Raw genomic sequence first — 21,277 nt, forward strand, 5'->3', positions numbered from 1 at the left:
TATAAAGGTGTGTTTGATAAAAGCTGTTTTATATGAAAATTTTTGCTGGATGAAAATCATTCAGTTATTACCCAAGTTATTACCTGATGATCAGAATCTGGGCCGGGGCTATGCTGGCAGCGCTGAGGGTTAGAAGGCCGCCCTGGCAGGCGGGAATCAGTTCAAAACCAGCCTCCTTAGTTCAGTATCGCAGGGGTGAGTTCCCGCTCCGTGCCAGGAGCTTAGGGCGTTGAGCAACGCTGTAAGACACTACATTCGCCCACTAGGAAGCACCCTTCGATTTTGCAAACCACACCAAAGCAGGCCCGAAGCCAGTTCGGCCTAAGACAGAGTCAGGACCCTTTCCACCCCCCTTCCCAGGCTCAATTTCTTCCCCATCAAAATGGTGATGCAATCCCCGTCCTGTCAGCCACTCTGGGCCGTCATGGGGCTCTAACCTGAGCGAGCTTTGTGAACCGTTTGGCGTAGTGCAAGCGTACAGAATTATTACTAAAAATAGGGTGCGAGGCGAGGGAAGGAGACGCCAAGCGGCCGGGCGAGAACGGAGGCAGGGGGCGGAGACGCTCGTAGCGCGCCGGGGCGGGGTGATGGGGGAGCTGCAAACCCGCTCCCGCCGGAGCCAGGTTACCAGCTGCAAGAGGGGGCGGCCCACAGCCAGCCGCAACCCTTCCCCGGCGTGGGCGCCGCACACCCTACACCAATCCCTTCCCAGGCCTGCCCCGCTTCCGCAAACCTCTCCCCCGGCGGGCCCCGCCCCACCCCCTGCCCGGCCGGTCCCGCCCCGCTCCCTCCCTGGCGGGTCCCACCCCGCTCCCGGGAGGGCTCCGCCCCCGCCCCGCCCCACCCCGCCCCACCCCGCCCTCTACCCTGGAGGACCCGCCCCACCCCGCCCCCTGCCCATGAGGGCCCCGCCCCGCCCCACCCCGCCCCGCCCCCTCCCCGCCCCCGCCCCGCCCTCTCTCCGGGAGGGCGGGTTCCCGCGCCGGCCCCCACGGAAGCGCCGGCTGAGAGTGCCCGCATGGAGCCAGAACCGCACTCTTTGGAGGCCGTCCCTACAGCGGCCGCGCTCTTCGCTTGGGTACGTGACTCCGCCCCCGGGCCGAGGCAGCTGGGACTGAGGGTCGCACAGACCCTGGGAAGCCCCCGGCCTGGGTGTGGGCGGCGCTGGGGCCCAGTGGTCGCGGTCCGAGAGGCGCTCCGGGTTGGAGGATCCTGGACTGGGGTCTGGGTAGGAGAGGATCGGGAGGGAAGAGTCTTCGTGGGGTGACTTAGGGGCCTCGGATCGGAGGAGCTGCGGCGCAGAGGGAAGAACCTGCTACCCGGACACAGTGTCTGAGTCCGCGACAGACTTCAGGCCTCGATAGCGCTGGGAAAGACGGCGCGGCGGGCTCTGTGCAGAGACTACAGCCCTGTGGGGCCACCTGTGTTTCTCATCCTCCCGTTGCCAGGAGGATGGAGGCCTTTCCCCAGCTCCACCCCCGCCTAGTTCGAGCATCCTTTGGTGTGAGGCCTGCCGTGTTGAACCGTGCACGCGGCGGAGACCCTGCATAGTTGCAGATACTCGGCTCTGGTTGGAACCTGCCTGCACTGGGAGTGTGGGAGACTGCGCTGGTGTTGGTTTGACCAGAGCACTGAGAGACGGGGTCATCTTTATGTATCGTGGTTGGGCGAGAGGACAGCCTGTGTACAGGAGAGCGTGGCAGGCATCCGACCAGATGCACGGGAACAAGCAGACACAGTGTCTTGTAGTTCTTCACAGCGCATAATTGTATTGAAATGTATGACTTGTTAATAATATCAGTCTCCTTCGCTAGAATGTAGGCATCAGGAGGGTGGGTACTGTGCCTGCCTTGTATGGTGCAGGGCTTATGCCTGGCACATTGTAAGGTGCTCAGTACACATTTGTTGACTAATGGATGAATGAGTACCTGTTGTGTGCAGAACTATGTGCAGGTCTTTTGGGAAAAGCACAAGAATTAAAGACTTGCAGCTCTTGCGTTGGGGATGGTGGAGAAGGAGGTGGGAGAGGATAAGACCTGTATTGCTGTTAAAACCAGTATGTATTGACTAATTTTTTTAAAAGCTAATTATCAGTACTGGGTAGCATTTATTGAATGCGGGATTGCTTCTGACGGGCAGAATGGAGAGCCTGGCGTGGCTTGAGGTAGTCTGACTCTTTATGTGCCTTTGAGATGGCCCTTGAGCTGGGGGTGGAATTAGGGATTGGCTGTGTGCCGGGGATGGGTGTTTGTCCCAGGCCAGGGACTGGGGTCTGTGTAGACAGATTACTGACAAGGCCTTTCAGATATGGCCTTATCAGTACTGATGCAAAAATACTGTTGAACCTAACCTCCTTGCTGTGCTTGGAGTCTTGATTGTGTATTCTTCCTGCCGCATTATCTGTGTGGAGGGATGTATTAGTTTGCTAAGGCTGCCATAACAAAATACCACAGATGGGGAGGCCTAATCAATGGAAATTTATTTTCTCACAGTCTGGAGGGTAGAAATCCAAGATCAAGGTATCAGCACGTTAAGTTTCGTGTGGGTCCTATCTCTTTGGCTTATGGATGGGATGGCCTCCTGTTTGCTGTGTCCTCATGCGGCTTTTTCTGTGGGTGGGGAGTGTTCACGTGTTTCCTCTTATAAGGATACCAGTCATATTGGATTTGGGACCCATCCTTATGATCTCATGGAACCTTAGTTACCTTTTAAAAGGCCCTGAATCCAAATACAAATCACATTCTGAGGCACTGAGATTAGGGTTTCAACAGATGAATTTCAGTGGAACACAGTTCAGTTCATAACATGGGAATTTACCTTTATAGAGACGTGTGTGTGTGTGTGTGTGTGTGTGTGTGTGTGTGATGTATGGACTGTTTATAAGGATGAGAAGCAAGTACAGGTGTAATAGGTTGTATTAAAATTTCCCTTTGTTTTGCTCTATCATGGGTGTAGGGCCTCTTGCTGCATCACAAAAATTTGGTGCCAAATTTGAATCCCATAATGTTGGTGCATTACTTTCTGTTCAGCAACCTGTAGCCCTGGTCGTGGGCAGCCATGGAGCTCTTACAGCTAACAGAGAAATCCTGTACACTTGTTCTCCACCTCACACTTTCATTTGGTCTTTTCTAGGTAGAGACTCATAGGGTCTTACATTCATTCACTGTAAAATACGTGCCCACCTTCTTTGGACCAGCACCGTTTCAGATGCAGGGGAAACAGCAGTGAAAAGAACAAGGTTCCTGCCCTCATGGAGTTTACTTTTTAGTGGGAGAGGTAGGCAGTAAACAAGTAAACATGTAATGTAATGCCAGAGAGTGCTATGAAGAAAAATAGAGCAGAAAAAGGACGTAAAGGGCTTGGGGTGCTATTTTAGATAGGGTCATACAGTTAGCTTCCTGCTAGGTAAGGTCTGGGCTGGTTTACCATATATGCCTTTTTTCTTTATTCTTAGGGGCAAAATAGGGTATAATGAAAGGAGTGGGGCATTTGACTTGTCTACTCAGCTGTGTGACCATGGAAAGTTATTTAACCTCTCTGAGCCTTAGTTTCTTCATCTGTGAACTGAGAGCAATAATACCCTCTCCTCTGTTGTGAGAATTAATGCCCAGCATACAGAGAAGCAAGCACTCAGCTGTTGGTAGCTAATATTGCCCTGGGGACTTCTGGGACTTCTGGGACCTGTGTCCCTGCATGGCTTGCTCGTCCAGCAGGGAGTCCTTGCAGCCGGGATGGCTGTGGAATAGACCACACGGGACAGGAGTTTGTATGCATGCATGCGTTTTTGAGTTTAAATCACTTTTCTTCATTCAGGTGACTTACAAAACGAACATGTTTTGAAAGTTTTACTACTTAAGAACCAACCAGCAGTAGGTAGTTGGAGAAATTATAAGGATTCTCAAAATCTTAATAAGATTTTCCCTGGAGGCCCACCCATAATCCCTTATCTTCAATTTTGAATACAGGAAACTCTGAAAACCCAATACTGACTTGACATGAGGCTGTTTACAGTCTTTGACCACTAACTGTGAGTATTCGTACCATTCACTGCAGAAATAATATTTTACTCACGGAGTGCTGTTCCCAGTCCTTGCAGCCGCGTGTATGATTTATATACCACATTGCTTTTCTGAAGTCTGTAGACTTCCAAAACTGAAATACATCTGGCTGCAAAGGTTTCAGATTAGGGATTCTGGACCTTTATCATATAATAATGATGACACACATATTGCCCACCAAGGAGAAATATGTTTCCTTAGAGGAATCTCATGGCGTGAGTCTTAGAGTCCCAAAACAGTGTACTTGGAAAGGTCCTTAGAGATCATTGCCAATCTGTTTCACTGTGCGTATGAAATAACAGTGATGCGCTCTGTTGCAGGCACAAATCCGCAGCTAACTTTGATTCCAGAAACTCATTGCCAGTTTCCCCAGTGAGGCTGTGGGGAGAAGGGATAAGAACTAGTACTACTACATTCTTCCCCGCCCACTTTGTTCCTATTTTTCCTGATTATATCTTACTTTAGCTCTCCTAGATAATTAGCTTTTATCAGAAGGAAATCCTACGCTGTCTCCCTGAAGCAACACGTATTGGCTGGGAAGTTGGAAGGGGAAGCTGAGGATTATCCCAGGATGAGCTGTGGATGCTGATGGCTCCACCCACATGGAAATTGAGGTGTTCTGGGATCTCTGTCCAAGTGTAGGTGTTGTATAACATCTTCTTAAGAAGGAGCCTATGGCGTCTAATCTGTCATAGGCTCAGAGAGGAGTGTCAGGGTGAGAAAGGTGGGGACTGGTAGATTCAAATCGACCAGTTGAGGTTATTGAGGTTCCCATACGTTTCATGATTGGCTTGTTTTATCCCTAGGGTGCAAATAGCTATGGGCAACTTGGCCTTGGCCACAGGGAAGATGTGCTTTCTGCCCAGCAACTGAGTGACTTCTGTAAATCTGGTTGTATCAAGCAGATCACAGGAGGAGGGGGACACTCTGCTGTTGTCACAGGTAACTTTCTTCAAGAACGTATAGCTTTCTCACTTTCTTATTTGGACATTTCCCCCTAGGGTGTTATATTACCATCTTTCAGCCTTTTGCATTTTGTAGAGGACAGCATTTTTGTGATGAAATCAGGCTACCATCAGAGAATCCTAGGTTGTCAGAGCCAAAAGGATTTCAGAGATCAAGACCACCCCTTTCTTCCCCTCCCTCTCCTCTCCACATGAGGCTCAGAGAGGAAAACTGCTTCAAGTTATAAGACAAATAGTGGCCAAGTTGCAATGTATATTATACTTTATGCTGTATATTGATATTTAACTTTCACCTATGAATTAGAAGTCTTTGAAGTTAAGTTGAATATTCCCTGAGAGCAAGAACTTTGTATTTTCCTTAATCTTCCCTCACAGTAGCTGGAGTAGTACTTAGTAAGTACTTAGTAAGGATTACAAGTGCTATAATATTGCCAAAGAGGGCATGTTCCATCCTGATTAAGAACTTGAGCTCTGGAATCAAACCTCCTGGGTTTAAATCCTGGTTCTTTTAATTATTGGCTGTGTGGCCTTGGGCAAATTACTTAATTTCTCTGTGCCACAGTTGCTTCTCTGTTATATGAAGATGATGATGGTGGATGAGGAGAATCTGTAAGTTAACAGGACTGCATTATGACTTTCATGAGTACTTGACACTTTGGCCTCCCTCTATAAAGAAATATTTTAAATTATACTTACAGTGGCACTGATATGAAGATTAATATAATCCAGGCTAGATTTAGTATTATATATTTTTATTACATATATTTTATATTAAAAAATTTAAATTAAAACATATTTGTGGGCCTCTACCAGTATTGTGCACCCTGGCACTATGCATAAAGGATAAGTTGGCCACACACACGAGGCCCTTAGAAGAGTACTTGGCACATTTTATATTCCAAATAGATAATGGCTTTTATTGTTACAGTAGATGCTCAATTTGGTGATTGATTGGCCACTGCTGTAGAACTTGGAGTTTCCATTTAGATATTAGGTTGTAACCCCTTGGCCCTGTGCCATTAGGTCCAGAGCATAATAACATGCATGGCTTATTAACTTGGGTGGGAAAAAAGTTAGTGGGCCCATGACTCCAAATAATTTATGAAATCCTTTTGCTCACTTTGGCGGTTGTAATTTCCCCTGCACATGCTACCACCAAAACCTTTGTATTTTGCAGATGAAGGAAGCCTTTTTGTGTGTGGCCTCAACAAAGATGGGCAGCTGGGGCTGGGTCACACAGAGGAGGTCCTGTATTTTACCCCCTGCAAATCGCTCCTTGGCTGTGCCATCCAGCAGGTGGCCTGTGGCTGGGACTTTACTATTATACTTACAGGTGAGTGCCGCTGCTGCTAAGTCACAGGTGAGTCCACTTCTAGGTAAATCTGTATCACTGCCAAGGCTTTCGGTGAGAAGAGCATGACGCTGAGCGCCCTGATTCAATGAAACCCGCTTTGTATTTAAAAACACACACAGAGGACTTCCCTAGTAGTCCAGTAGCTAAGACTCCATGCTCCCAATGCAGGGGGTCTGGGTTTAATCCCTGGTCAGGGAACTAGATCCCATGTGCTGCAAGTAAGAGTTCACATGACACAACTAAATATCCCGTGTGCCACAGATAAGATCTGGTACAGCCAAATAAATATTCACACACACACACACACACACACACACACACACATGTGCTTTCTAGCATCAAGGCAAGTTGTGGGGTGCATTTTGCAAGGAGAGTCTTAACAGTAAAGGAGGTTGGGATGGAAAATCTGGAGGGTTATTATTAGAATCTAAACAGTTGCTAGTGGTAAAGAACATGCCTGCCAATGCGGAGACGCAAGAGACCTGAGTTCGATCCCTGGGTTGGGAAGATCCCCTGGAGGAGGAAATGGCAAGCTACTCCAGTATTCTTGCCTGGAGAATTACATGGGCAGAGGAGCCTGGTGGGCTACAGTCCATGGGGCCACAAAGAGTCAGACACGACTGAGCAACTGAGCACACACAAACGATAGTTCTCGTTTATGAAATACTTAGAGTGTGGGCCTGGGTCAGAGCTGTAGGCAGTCAGTAGATACCACTGTTTCTTGCTTTTTGGGACCACTTGTGAGACAGACTCAGAACGCTCAGACAGGTGGAGAGCAAACGATTAGCTTTTTACTGATACAAGCTAAGTTGGAGGATGGTGTTGACTGTCACACCAAGAAGTTCTGCTGACACTCTTCTAATCCAAGCCTGCCCCCTAAACTTTAACAGGGGAGACCTCCTGTGTGTCAGCCCAGGGTGCCTGAGAGGAAGGTGCTAAGCCATACATGTCCTGTTTCTTCTCTGAAATTCACCAGGTGGCTAGGTTATCCCTTCTTCTTCAGAAAGCAGTGCAAATGGAGAAGGGCAGGGAAAAGACCTGAAGTATATTAAAGTAGGGGCTTCCCTGGTAGCTCAGTTGGTAAAGAATCTGCCTGCAATGCAGGAGACCCTGGTTCGATTCCTGGGTCGGGAAGATCCTAGAGAAGCGATAGGCTATCCACTCCAGTATTCTTGGGCTTCCCTGGTGGCTCAGGTAGTAAAGAATCCACCTGCAATGCAGGAGACTTGGGTTTGATCCCTGGGTTGGGAAGATTCCCTGGATGAGGACATGGCAACCCACTCCAGTATTCTAGCCTGGAGAATCCTCACAGACAGAAGAGCCTGGTGGGCTATAGTCCATGGGGTTGCAAAGAGTCAGACACAACTGAGCGACTAAGCACAGCACATATTAAAGTAATGGAAATTCTGTTCCACGGAAATGTGAAAAGTGGGAGATAAGTATCCTGCATCTCAACATGAGGCACACAGCTAAGTGTTCTTCATGGTTAACCTGTCATTAATCAGGTACGGAGTGGGCAGTCTGTGTGAGATGCTCAGCCCAGTGCCCAGTCTTTATTCCTAGGGAAACAGAGCAGGAACTATGGATTGAATGGGCTGAAGCACTGGTGCCTCTCATTCCTTTTGCTGTTATCATCCTGCAGAATTTACCCATTGGACTTTAGATATCTTACTTCTTAAATCTGCAGTTCAAGTATTTGTATTTTTTTGCAGAAAATGGTCAAGTTCTATCATGTGGATCCAACTCCTTTGGCCAGCTGGGAGTTCCTCATGGGCCTCGAAGATGTGTGATCCCCCAGGCCATCGAGGTAAGGACGGCACTTGATATTGAGCTTGCCTATGTCCTGTTAAAGGGTCTCCAGGTATCACAGTTATCCCCCCAACCCTGAAAGGCTGGCTGGGTCCCTGAAAACTCATGGGGTAGTTAGAATGTATGCTGGAAAACTTAGGTTCTCCTGGGAAAATTATGTTGGAGGGATGGATGCTGTGAATGAAAAGACTCTGCTAGCTCTCATACATGTTATAATTTTTTGTGAAGTAAAAGAATGAAACTAATATATCTTATAATGACATTAATGACATCTTAAAATTCTAAAAGTTATCATAGTGGAAACTGTGTTAGATATAGTTCTGATTGGAAGTGACTTCCCTAAGGACACTAAAGGAGGCAGATGGCATAGGTCAGTGCTGGCCAGTGGAAATGTAACGTGAGCCACATATGTAGCTTAAAATTTTCTAGGAGCACTATTTAAAAAATGTGTTTCAGGACTTCCCTGGTATTCCAGTGGTTAAGACTCCATGCTTCCAATGCAGGGGGTTGGAGGAGGGGGCAGGTTCGATCTCTGGTTGGGGAATTAAGCTCTCACATGCTGTGTGGTGCAGCCAAAAAGTAAAAATAAAAATGTAAATAAATAATGTATGTTTCAGTGGTTTTTAGTATATTCACAGAGATGTGCAGCCATCACCATCATCTACTTTTAGACCATTTTTATTATCACGAAAGAAACTGCATGCCCAATAGCCGTCAACTCCCATTTTCACCTCTCAACAGCCCCTTATTGTTGTTGCTCTTGTGATTCAGTTGCTCAGTCGTGTCTGACTCTTTGCGACCCCATGAACTGCAGCATGCCAGGCTTCTTTCCCTCTTTCACTATATGACTGAGTTTGTTCAAACTCATGTCCATTGAGACAGTGATGCCATCCAACCATCTTATCCTCTGTCACCCCCTTTTCCTCTTGCCCTCAATTTTTTCCAGCATTAAAATCTTTTCCAATGAGTTGGCTCTTCAGATCAGGTGGCCAAAGTCTTGGAGCTTCAGCCTCAGTCCTTCCAGCAAATATTCAGGGTTGATTTCCTTTAGAATTGACTGGTTTGATCTCCTTGCTGCCCAAGGGACTCTGAGGAGTCTTCGCCAGTACCACAGTTTGAAAGCATCAGTTCTTATGGGCATTTCATATAAATGGAATCAAATAATATGTAGCCTTTTGTGTGTGGTTTCTTTCATTGCATATCATTTTTTAAGTCATGGTATGACATGGTAAAATTAATTTTAATAACTTTTAAACTAGTCTCATGTATCCAATCTATGATTATTTCATTTTATGTATCATCAATATAAATTTTATTAATGAGACATTTTATATTCTTTAACTTATATGAAGACTCTTTCTGTGGTATAGATTTTCTTTAGAGTATATCTCAGTTCAGTATAGTCACCTTTTAAGTGTTCAACAGCCACATGTAGTTAGAGGCTACCGTATTGGATGGCACAAGTATTAGGACTCCTGGTTTTAGTTTGGAGCTCTTTTCACTGCATTGTACTTAAAATGTACACATTTTTCTGAAGATATGGAAGCAAATTTTTAGAGAAATTACATTGGAATCTAAACTGAGTTTCATCTAAGCTGCTCCATTCATACTTAATTTTCTTAAACAGTGACTAAGAATGGGGTCTGTTTTCATTGGATAGAGCTTGGGTCTGTGCCTATCACCTGAATTCTAATTGGCTGGTATTGGGGGAATATTATTTGGGGTCATGGTTTCCATGGTGTTTTAGTTCCTTTGGGCTATTCTAACAAAAATATCATACAGTGGGTGGCTCAAACAGCAAACATTGATTTTTCACAGCTCTGGAGGCTGAGAAGTCCAAAATCAAGGCACCAGCAGATTTGGTATTTGGTGAGGGCTCACTTTCTGGTCCATAGACAGCCTTGTTTTTGCTGTGTCCTTAAACGTGAGAAAGGGAAAAGCACTGTCTTTTATAAAGGCATTAATTTCATTCATAAGGGCTCTGCTCTCATGACCTAATCACCTTCCAAAGGCCTCACCTCCAAATACTATCATGTTGGGGATTAGTCAACATATGACTTTTCAACGAGGACAGACACTCAGTCTGTATAGCATATGGTGTACATGGAATTCTAGAATGTGTAGTCCCTGTTGTAAGGAGTGCTCCAGCTTCTATTAATAGTAGCAAATAGATGAGTTTTTAAGAACCTGTGTAAAAGTTGTAATTAATTTAGCTTGAGTCACATGATGAAAGAAGACAGAGGAACAAAGGTTAAAATATGTTGGATGACAAAATAAGAAGGTAAGAATATTTTGACATGCGTATCTTATAGAACAATGGGAGAAATGTGCTAAAGTGAAGTGTAAGAGAAATTCATTCATTTATTTAATAGCAGCTATTGTGTGAAGGTGCTGTATTTAGGCAGGAGAGACAAAGGGGAGTAAGACCAAATTGTAACATTCGAGGACCTTGTAGTTTAGTAGTACGTGTTGACATAGAAACACCTAGATGCATTACCATGTTAGAACTATGACAGACGCTTGTGGAGCCTCCAAAAGGGAGTGTTGAACTCTTTCTAGGGGAAGGTAGGGTGAGAACAGACCTACGCTGAATCTTGAAAGTTGAGTAGAAATTGACCTGGTGTGGGATAGGAGGATGTGCAGAGTAGGTACAAAAGAAGCACATTGCAAACAGAAGGATAAAACAGGCTTAAAACAGGAGTTTTAGAGATGCTGCAAGCAACTTAGTATGATTGTAATGTAAGGAAGTGGTAGAAGTGCCAGTGGGGAGCAGGCCGGTAGTATCTGACAAATGGTAAGAACAGTGAATTAGAGAGGGGCCACGTGGGGAAGTGTGGGGGTGTGGAGTGAAGGAAGATTCCTCAGCAAGAAAGCTCTTGCTAATAATCCACCTGAGAGATGATCCTGCCCCAAGCTAAAGCAGCAGCAGTGAGGTGGAGAGAAAGGATTGGAGATAAGTTATTTTGGAGAGATTGAATCCACATGTAAAGCCCCTTTATTTACCTTTGAAAAGAAAAAAAATAAAAAAATTTAAAGATAGTGTTTTCAAATTCTGTGAACAGTAAGATTTGATCTTCCTGAAGCTAATGTGATTGTGGGCTGAATTAATAGAAGTATAGTCTACAGAAGAAGGGAGGCCAGAGCTCTGTCCTTCTTTGTGCTGATCACACTACGTCAGCGATGTTGTGTCCTGGTGTGGGTTTGGTTCTTCGGCTCTGGGCACTGAGGTGAATAAGACTCAGACCCTGCCTTTGAGGACTCTAAAGTTTAGAAAGACACTGTTGTTGTTCAGTCACCAAGTTGTGTCTGACTCTTTGTGACTCCATGGAGGCATGTGACTCGCATGCCAGGCCTCCTTTAGAAAGACACTGTGGACCTAAATCAGCAAATATGGTAAAGCCTCACAGGGGCTGTGATTGTGCATATACAGTCCCTTAAAAGAGAGTCTGAGTAACCAGAGCATAGAGGAGAGAAAACAAGCGAGGGAGGGAATTGGAAACTCGATGATAGCTGATAGAATTGGGGATGTTTGGCCTAAAGAAAAGATATGTATGTGTTATGTATAGCTGTGTAATAAACATCCCCTGAAATTTAGCAGCTTACAACTGCAAGCATTTATTGTCTCACAGTTTGGAGGGTCAGGAATCTGGGAACAGCTTAGCTGGTCTCATGAGGCTGCAGTCAAGATGTCAGTCAGGCTGCTGGAGGTCTGCTGGAGGCTTGACTGGGCTGGTGGTTCCTCCTTCCACTTTCTCATGGGCAGGAGACTAGTTCCTTGCCATATGGCCCTTTCTGTAGGACTGTTCAGACGTGATACGGCTTCCCCCAAAAGTGATGAAACAGTGGCTGACTTTATTTTTCTGGCTCCAAAATCACTGTAGATGGTGATTGCAGCCGTGAAATTAAAAGACGCTTACTCCTTGCAAGGAAAGTTATGACCAACCTAGACAGCATACTCAAAAGCAGAGACATCATTTTGTCAACAAAGATCCGTCTAATCAAGGCTCTGGTTTTTCCAGTTGGTCATGTATGGATGTGAGAGTTGGACTATAAAGAAAGCTGAGCACCAAAGAATTGATGCTTTTGAACTGTGGTGTTGAAGAAGACTCTTGAGAGTCCCTTGGACAGCAAGGAGATCAAACCAGTCCCTCCTAAGGGAGATCAGTCCCGGGTGTTCATTGGAAGGACTGATGTTGAAGCTGAAACTCCAATACTTTGGCCACCTGATGCAAAGAGCTGACTCATTTGAAAAGATTCTGATGCTGGGAAAGATTGAGGGCAGGAGGAGAAGGGGACGACAGAGGATGAGATGGTTGGATGACATCACCGACTCAATGGACATGGGTTTGGGTGGACTCTGGGAGTTGGTGATGGACAGGGAGGCTTGGCATGCTGTGGTTCATGGAGTTGTAAAAAGCTAGACACGACTGAGCGACTGAACTGAACTGAAAAGTGATGAGAGGGAAAGAAAACTTCACCGCCTTTGGTCAAGCAAGGGGCTTTAATACCTTTTATCGTCTAGTCTCTGAGTCACTCAACACTTCCTTATTCCATTCACTAGAAGCAAGTCACTAAGACCAGCCTACAGTGAAAGTGAGGGAAATTAAGCTGCATATCTTGAAGCGGGGAGTCTAAAAGAATTTGAGGACCTGTTTTTAAATTTTATTTTTTGGAGTATAATGGCTTTGCAATGTTGTGTTAGTTTTCCTTTGTACAACAAAATGAATCAGCTCTATGTATACATATATCCCCTCCGTCTTGAGCCTCCCACACCCACCCCCGGAGGACCTATTTTTAAAGCCACTGCAAGATGTCTTAGAGAGGACGTGACAACTGACTTCAAATGTTTGGAAAGCCTTGTCAGAAGCAATAGCCAGTTAGCTTTGGTTCCACCTAGGGAGACAGATGGAACTGTGCAAATATGGGCAGGCACCTGGGGAGGTGGTGAGCCTGTGTTACAGGAAGAAGGTATTTGGGCAGGGGTTAGATGACCCCTGGTGGGGTGTTGTCGAAGGGTTTCTAGCATTGAGTGTGGATTGGACTAGATCAGAGATCAGCAAACTAGACCCCTTGGTAAATAAAGATTTATTGGAACACAACCACACCTATTCATATATTTATGAATGTTTTTACGTTACAATGGCAGAGTATAGTGGTGTGACAGAGTCTAAACTTTTCACTATCTAGCCCTTTATGGAAAACTTTTGCCAACCCCTGGACTGAGTGACCTTGCAGGTGCCTCCTAGCCCTGAGTGCCATATGGTATTTGGTAAATATTTTGCCTTTTAGGGATACATATAGAGGCATTTGTGAATGGAAATGTTGGGAATTGGGAGCGGCACACTAATCAGACGCATAATGAGGACCATGCTGCATTGTATTTGGGCATAAAGTACGTAACACTTTGTAGGTGGAGAGATCTGAGATCACCATCCTTTTCTTTGTTTTGACAGCTCCTGAGAGAGAAGGTTGTTAGTATTGCTGCTGGACTGAGGCATGCTTTAGCTGCAACAGGTGATCATTTTGCTATTATTTTCTTAATGGGCATTTAATAAGGAGACATGGAGCTTTGGAAGAAATAAACTTTAAGGAGTAATTCAGAGTGTCTGCTGTGCTCCAGTCTGATTAAAAGGAGGGGATGCAAGGCAGAGGTCATGTGGGAGAGCCTTCAGCAGGTAGGGAGGAAGGAAATGAGGTGGTCTAGCTTTTCACTGTGTTCTAGGCTTGGTGCTAGGTTCTCTTGGTTTAATTGTTTGGTGTTGTTCAGTCGCTAAGTCGCATCCGACTTTTTTGAGACCCCATGGACTGAAGCCCTGCCAGGCTCCTCTGTCCATGGGATTGCCCAGGCAAGAATTCTGGAGTGGGAGCCATTTCCGGAGCCACTTCCTTCTCCAGGGGATCTTCCCAACCTAGGGATGGAACCTATATCTCTTGCGTCTCCTGCATTGGCAGGCGGATTCTTTACCGCTAAGCCATCAGGGAAGCTCCCTTCGTTTAATTAGTAGCTCATTAATCTTCATAGCCATGCAGTAATGTGAGTTAAGTTTTTTTTAAATTGAGGTATAGTTGACTTATAATATTACATAAGTGTTAGGTATACAACATAGTGATTCACAGTTTTTAAAGATTACATTCCATTTATGGTCGTTAGAAAATATTGACCATGTTCCTTGTACAATATATCCTTATTGCTTGTTTTATTTTATACATAATTGTTTGTATGTCTTACATATGAAGAAACTGAGATCCAGAGAGCTAAAGAGCTTGTCTGAGGTTACATAGGGAGTTGGGAAATAAAAGGTGAGCTGGGATCAGAGTCTAGGCTGGATTCCAAGACCCATATTCTTTGTCATGAGCTGCATTGCTTTTCTAGTGGATTTTAATGTTTATTAATTTAAAAGCTTCTAGTGAGCTTGTCTCCTGCCCTCTAAGAGGGTGATGGGTATAGGGCTGACAGAGTGTGTGAGGTCAGAGGTGGAAAGTGGAGGAGGCATGACCCTTTTTTCTCTCTCTTGCTCATTTTTCTGCTTTCTGCTCCCACTCCTCTGGGCTGAAGGACAGCCTGAACCGGCTCTGGCAGCCGAGGCCCAAGCATTGGTGAGTCCAATCTTGGAACCGGGAGAGGAGTAGAGATGATCAAGTGTCTGGTGCTACATGGTGGTCACCTGGGGCTTCGGGTTGATTATAGTTTTTTGAAAAATTAAGGTTTTTATTTTGATAGACTTACAGATTCACATGCAGTTGTAAGAAGTGAAATAGATCACACACACTGTTTGTCCAGTTTCTCCCAGTGATAACATCTTGTGAAACTATAGTGTAATAGCTCAACCAGAGTGTCTTGACACAGTCAAGATACAGAAGAGTACCTTCACAAGGATCTCCCTTATTGCTCTTTTATAGCTGCACCCACTTTCTACCTACCCTCACCCCCTTCTTAGCTCTTCTGTTCTCCCATAATAATGTCATTGTAAGAATGTTATAAAATGGTATCATACAGTGTATAGCCATTTGGGGTTGGCATTTTTGCTCAGCTTATGATTCCATGGAGATTCATCCAAGCTGGGAGTATCAATAACTTGCTCCTTGTTATTGCTAAGTAGTATTCCATGAAAAAGTGAAAGTGAAGTCGCTCAGTTGTGTCCGACTCTTTGCGACCCCATGGACGGTACTGTACCTGCCAGGCTCCTCCATCCATGGGATTTTCCAGGGAAGATTACTGGAGTGGGTTGCCATTTCCTTCTCCAGGGGATCTTCTCAACCCAGGGATTGAACCCAGGTCTCCTGCATTGCAGGCAGACTTTACTGTCTGAGCCACAAGGGGGCTTCAGTATTCCATAGTATAGCTGTATTAGTTATATATACTCTGTTAGTTAAACGCTATTAGCTTGCTAGGGTGGCCATTAACAAAATATCACAGAGTGGGTGGCTTAAACAACAGGAGTTTATTAATATTTTCTCATAGTTAAGGAGGCTGGAAGCCCAAGATCAAGATGAGGGTTGGTTTCTGGTGACATTTCTCCCCCTGGCTTGCGGATGCTACCTTCTTGCTCTCTCCTCACGTGGATTTTCCTCTATACACGCATGTGGAGAGAGACAGAGATCTCGGGTGAATCTTTGTCTTTTTAAAAGGATACCAGTTCTTTCAGAAGCCTCACTCTTGTGGCCCATTTAACTTTCATCACGTTCTATAGGCCCTATCTCCAAATACAGTCACATTGGAGTTTAGGACTTCAATATATGGATTTACGGGGGATACAGTTCAGTCTATAACAACCACAGTTTGTTTAACCAGTCACCCATTGAAACACATTTGGCTGTTTCCGGTTTTTAGCTATTAAGAATAAAGCTATAAACATTTGTGGACAAGTTTTTATGTGAACATAAATTTTCATTTCTCTGGGATAAATGCCCAGGAGTGTGATGACTGAGTTGTATGGTAGTGATTATACTTTTATAAGCAGATTCCCTTAGAAATTAGCAGGGCCAGCCAGAGAATTGCCTGTCATTGGTTTCCTTGCCCCTTGCCCACCAAGATTCTGTGACCGCTGGTCTCATGTGTACATTTTTTGTCAAGTTACAGAGAAACACAGTTATGTGTTTAATTTTAAGGTCCTCTTCTTCCCCCACTTTTTTCAGTAAATATTTCTACCTGCATCTCAAAAAGATAAGGACTTTTTCTGAAAACATTACCAAAAAAAAAAAAAAACCACCATCATATCTGCAAAAAATTATCAGTAATTCTGTAATTTCATTAAGCATCCAGTCAGTATTTAAATTTCCCTGATTGTCTCAAAAATACTTTTTATGGTTTTGTTTGGTTCAGGATCCAAATTAGATCTATCATTTCAGTTAGTTAATATGTATCTCAAGTCTCTCTCTTTCTCTTTTAAAATTTATTTATTCCTTTTTGAAAATATCTGTTTATTTATTTTGGTTGTGCCAGGTCTCGGCTGTGGCATGCAGGATCTTCAATGAGGATCTTTCATTGTAGCATGTGGGATAGTTCCCTGACCGGGGATCAAACCTGGGCCCCCTGCATTGGGAGCATGGTGTTCTAGCCATTGAACTACCAGGGAAGTCCCTATTCCTTTTAGTTTTTTATTGTGATAAAATACACATAACATAGTTTTATCATCCTAATCATTTTTAAGTGTACGATTGAGTGGGATTAAGTACGTTCACATTATTGTGCAACTATTACCACAGCCCATTGCAGAACTTTTTTCATCTTGCAAAACTGAAACCCTATATCCATTAAACAATAGAGCCTCATTTCCCCTCCTGCCAGTCCCTGGCACCCACCATGATTTTGACCACTTTCTATCTCCATGATTTTGACCACTCATACAGGTACCTCATGTAAGTGAAGTCATACATACTTCATGTAAGTGGAATCTCTGTCTTTTTGTGGCTTATTTCACTCAATATAATATCCTCAGAGGCTGTCCATGTTATAGCAAATGTCAGGATTTCCTTCTTTTTTAAGCCCTAATGGTGTTCTCCTGTATGTGTGTACCACATTTTGCTTATCCATGCATCTGTTGATGGACAGTTGGTTGTGTCCGTATTTTAGCTATTGTGAATAATACGACTATGAACATGGGTGTACAGATATCACTTTGAGATCTTGCTTTCAATTCTTTCAGATATTTACCCGGAAGTATTATTGCTGGATCATACAGGAATTCTATGTTTAGTTTTGGGGGGAATTGCCATACTGTTTTCCACAGTGGCTGTACCAATTTACATGACCACCAGGAGTGCAGAAGATTTCCAAATTCCTTCACATCCTTGCCAACCCTGGTTGTAGTAGCAATCCCAGTGCCATCCCAATGAGTGTAAAGTGGCAATTTCAGGGTAGTTTTGATTTCATTTCCCTAATGATTAGTGATGTTGATCATCTTTTCATGTGCTTATGGCCATTTGTGTATTTTCTTTGGAGAAAAGTCTATTCAAGTCGTTTGCTCATTTTTGAATCAGGTTTTGTTTTTGTTGTTATATGTTTTAAATATCAGTCCTTTATTGGATATCTCCAGTTTCTTTATGTACCTTTTCCTCTGTTTTTCTCTTGGAATTTGTTGAAGAGCTGGTAAGTTTCGTTTCACTTCAACACTGTGTTTTGTTCACTTTGCGCTCAATCATCACCACTCACATTTCACACAGTAAGCTTGTCTGTTTTCAGCCTGGAGGACCATTGGGTATAGGATGCTTCTGGAAGAGCAGTATCTTGGTGTTGCTGTTGGGTGATGGAGCCTAGTTACATACATCTGACTGTAAGCCAAAAATATGATATTTCATCTACGCATTTGTATGAGTTTCAGAACATTGGTATATGAATTAGATTCAGTGAATAAGGAAACAAAAGACCATTCCACGTGTGGAAATGGTGGCTATTAAGAAGCTATCTTGCAGTCAGAAGTATGTATTTATTTGACAATTAGGAATCTCAGAATTGATCTTGGTGTAGTAGACAGGCACTATGTTAGGTGCAGGAGAGTTGAGTCCTGGTGTTTTCTCTGCTCCCTGCTCCCTGTATGACCTTGGACAAATCACGTGCCTTCTTCAGGCTTTAGTTTCTCATCCAGTGAATGTGAGGCATGGACGTGGTAGGCTTCAAGGTTGTTTCCTGCTTGGTCTGGAGTCTGGGTTGTCTTTTCAGCTTAATCATGAAAAAGATATCATTCCAGTAATTTGACTCTGAAGGAGTCAAATTTGACTCCAGGGGAGTCAAAGGAGAACTTTCTGAAGGGAATTTTACTATGTTGGGATTTCCACTGATGGTCTTAGATTGCCCTGAAAATTGGATTTATGATTGGCTTGGTGGCAATCCCTAGGACCAGCCATAGGACTGCTTGAGGCAGTAAACTTTTTCATAAGCTTTTTCGTTCATGCTAACTAACCATGAATGGGGAATCTCTTATGGCATGAGGTTGAAAGCACCATCTAGTCTTAATCCAGGTAAACATTTTCCCTTTTTTCTCTCCTATGCTGCGGGAAGCTAGTGGCACTGTGTTCCAGTGGGGAACTGGTTTGGCATCATCTGGACGGCGACTGTGTCCTGGGCAGACTCTCCCACTGTTTCTGACAGCAAAGGAACCCAGCACAGTGACAGGTAAGGCCCTTATTTCTTCTGAGTCCTGTATTCATTCTTTGTCTGGAAATGGAGATACAGGCATGCAGAAAATGGGTAAATGGCATTTTTCTTTTTGCTGTTTCTTGGTCTCTCTGCTTAACTCTCTGTTGGTAGGTCTCTTAATTTTGGGGGATTTTTATAGGCCCAGTAAAAGTACCCCTCTTAGGTGCCAGAGTTCAGAACCCATTGAGAGACAGATGCAAGTCAGGTATGTAGAAATCAAAATGGTGGTTCTAAAAATGTTAACAGTTAGATCGGAAGACATGAGTTAGGTGTTTGGAAATAACGGGTAGCAGTAGTGAGCCTCCAAGTTCTGAATCCCAGCTTGGATTTACCCACCAGGTACAGGAGCAGCTGCAGGCAGTCCTGCTAAATTCCTGGTGCCACTGAGCACCTGGAGGAGGGGCCCTCTACAGGCAGGCACAGCCCAGAGAGAGAAGCCACGAAGACCATGCCTGCCCAGCCACTCCCCAAAGGAAAGCAGGAGCGGGTGAGGACGTAGAGAGAGGGGCCAGAAGTGTTCCCTTAGGGAAGTCTCTCCATGAGCACATGAAGAGCAGATAGGAAGGGTGCTGCCTACCGGTCTGCTGGTCAGCCTTTTGTTGGGAAGGTGGCCTCTAGGACTTCCTGTCTCTCTCCCTCTGCACTCTCTTGGTGGGCCTTTCTCTCCCCATATGTAGTACATGTCTCCACTTCCTCCTTCTCTTCCTCTCTGGCTCTCTGACTTTGTGATCCAGTTAACTGAGGGTTGGCTCTAGGAAAAATCTGTCAGGAAACCTCTACTCTCCTCTAGCTCAGAACAAAGGAGGGGTTTTTGAGGGTGGTAGGAACCAGGGAAAGAAGACTGAGAAGTGAGCCACAGTGGGAGTGTGCTACAAGTTGTTGGGGTGCTCTGATTCCCACTCTCTCTCTTTAAAAAAATATTTATTTGTTTATTTGGCTGTACCTGGTCTTAGTTATAGCATGAGGAATCTTTAGTTGTAGCACGTGGGATCTAGTTCTCTGACCAGGGATTGAACCCAGGCCCCCTACATTGGAGTGTGGAGTCTTAGGCACTGGACCACCAGGGAAGTCCCTGATCTGATTTAGTCCTCAAGGCTTCCCCCTGCTGCGGGGGTAAAAGGTTAGCCCTCTGAAGCCCAGGGGTTGAGCTGGGGAGAGTTCTCTCAGAGAAGGAGAAGGGACCACTGGACACACGCCAGAGAGTCTGCCTCACATTGAAAGCATTTGTAATATAAACTCATCCTTCCCAAACATTTTTCCTGCCTCACCAAGGTATTCACTGCTCCCTGGGCATGCACTGTGTTCTCATCCCTCTGTGCTTGTGGGCAGACTATTACCTCTGTGCAGAATGCCTTTTCCTTTCTGTTCTCCGTGGAAAAATCCTGATAATTTTTCAGGTCCTAGCTCAGCTGCAACTGAAAGACTCTTCCCTCTTCTCGCCTCCGCTGGCATTTTCTTTCTCCGCAGGGACAGCACAGTGTATTGTATTGTTATGAGTTGTTTACATGTTTTCCCAAATGCCAAAGATGATGAGCATTTTAAGGCCAGGGACTGTGTCTACTTTCTGTTTTTGTACAGATTTTGTATCTAAAAGGAATCAGTAACATTTTTATTTGATTTGACTTAATCTGGTTGGGAATCTTCTCAGGGCACAGGTTAGATTCAGAGGTGATTTGGGGGAGTTTTCTGATGAGACAGTAGCAGAGATATCAGCTTCCTGCCCTCAAAGTCTTTTGCTTTACCTTCCCTCCATCTTTACATCATCACCGTCAGTTCTGGAGCTGGGACCCTGGGCATCCTCTCCCAACCTGGCCACTAGGGGACCATTTCGTCCTCTCTGATGAAAGTGGCAAAAACATCTGCTTTGTCCCTTTCTAATTCTATAGGATACTTGATGGCATGAGGGATATTTTAAGACACTGGAGAAGCTCTATACAGTCCACAAAAACAAGACCCAGAGCTGACTGTGGCTCAGATCATGAACTCCTTACTGCAAAATTCAGACTTAAATTGAAGAAAGTAGGGAAAACCACTAGACCATTCAAGTATAACCTAAATCAAATCCCTTACAGTTATATAGTGGAAGTGACAAATAGATTCAAGGGATTAGATCTGATAAGAGTGCCTGAAGAACCATGGCTGGAGGTTCATGAGATTGTATAGGAGGCAGTGATCAAGACCACCCCCAAGAAAAAGCAATGCAAAAAGACAAAATGGTTGTCAGAGGAGGCCTTACAAATATCTGAGAAAAGAGAAGCTAAAGGCAAAGGAGAAAAGGAAAACTATACCCATCTGAAAGCAGAGTTCAAAAGAGTAGCAAGGAGAGATAAGAAAGCCTTCCTCAGTGATCAGTGCAAAGAAACAGAGGAAAACAATAGAATGGGAAAGATTAGTGATCTCTTCAGAAAAATTAGAGATACCAAGGGAACATGTCATGCAAAGATGGGTACAATAA

At 44.6% G+C, this 21,277-nt stretch overlaps 1 protein-coding gene across 5 annotated transcripts in view; it reads left to right on the forward strand.

Annotated features, from left to right (window-relative positions):
- Positions 1 to 947: 947 nt before the first annotated feature.
- SERGEF (secretion regulating guanine nucleotide exchange factor) overlaps positions 948 to 21,277 on the forward strand; it is a 256,384-nt gene continuing 236,054 nt past the window's right edge. For 4 of the 5 annotated variants that reach the window (XR_011445941.1, XM_070289324.1, XM_070289325.1 and 1 more), the window contains exons 1-6: positions 961 to 1,078; positions 4,865 to 5,000; positions 6,201 to 6,356; positions 8,090 to 8,184; positions 13,640 to 13,700; positions 18,685 to 18,798. Coding sequence is in view for 4 of the 5 variants with exons in the window: in XM_070289324.1 (XP_070145425.1) it covers positions 1,019 to 1,078; positions 4,865 to 5,000; positions 6,201 to 6,356; positions 8,090 to 8,184; positions 13,640 to 13,700; positions 18,685 to 18,798 (622 nt within the window). In the remaining variant the exon portion in view is untranslated. Of the gene's footprint in view, positions 1,079 to 4,864; positions 5,001 to 6,200; positions 6,357 to 8,089; positions 8,185 to 13,639; positions 13,701 to 18,684; positions 18,799 to 21,277 lie in introns of all 5 variants that reach the window. The other variant, XM_069554240.1, reaches the window with a different exon arrangement.

The sequence above is a fragment of the Ovis canadensis genome, chromosome 15 (assembly GCF_042477335.2).
Source record: "Ovis canadensis isolate MfBH-ARS-UI-01 breed Bighorn chromosome 15, ARS-UI_OviCan_v2, whole genome shotgun sequence".
In the NCBI taxonomy this organism is placed as follows: Eukaryota; Metazoa; Chordata; class Mammalia; order Artiodactyla; family Bovidae; genus Ovis; species Ovis canadensis.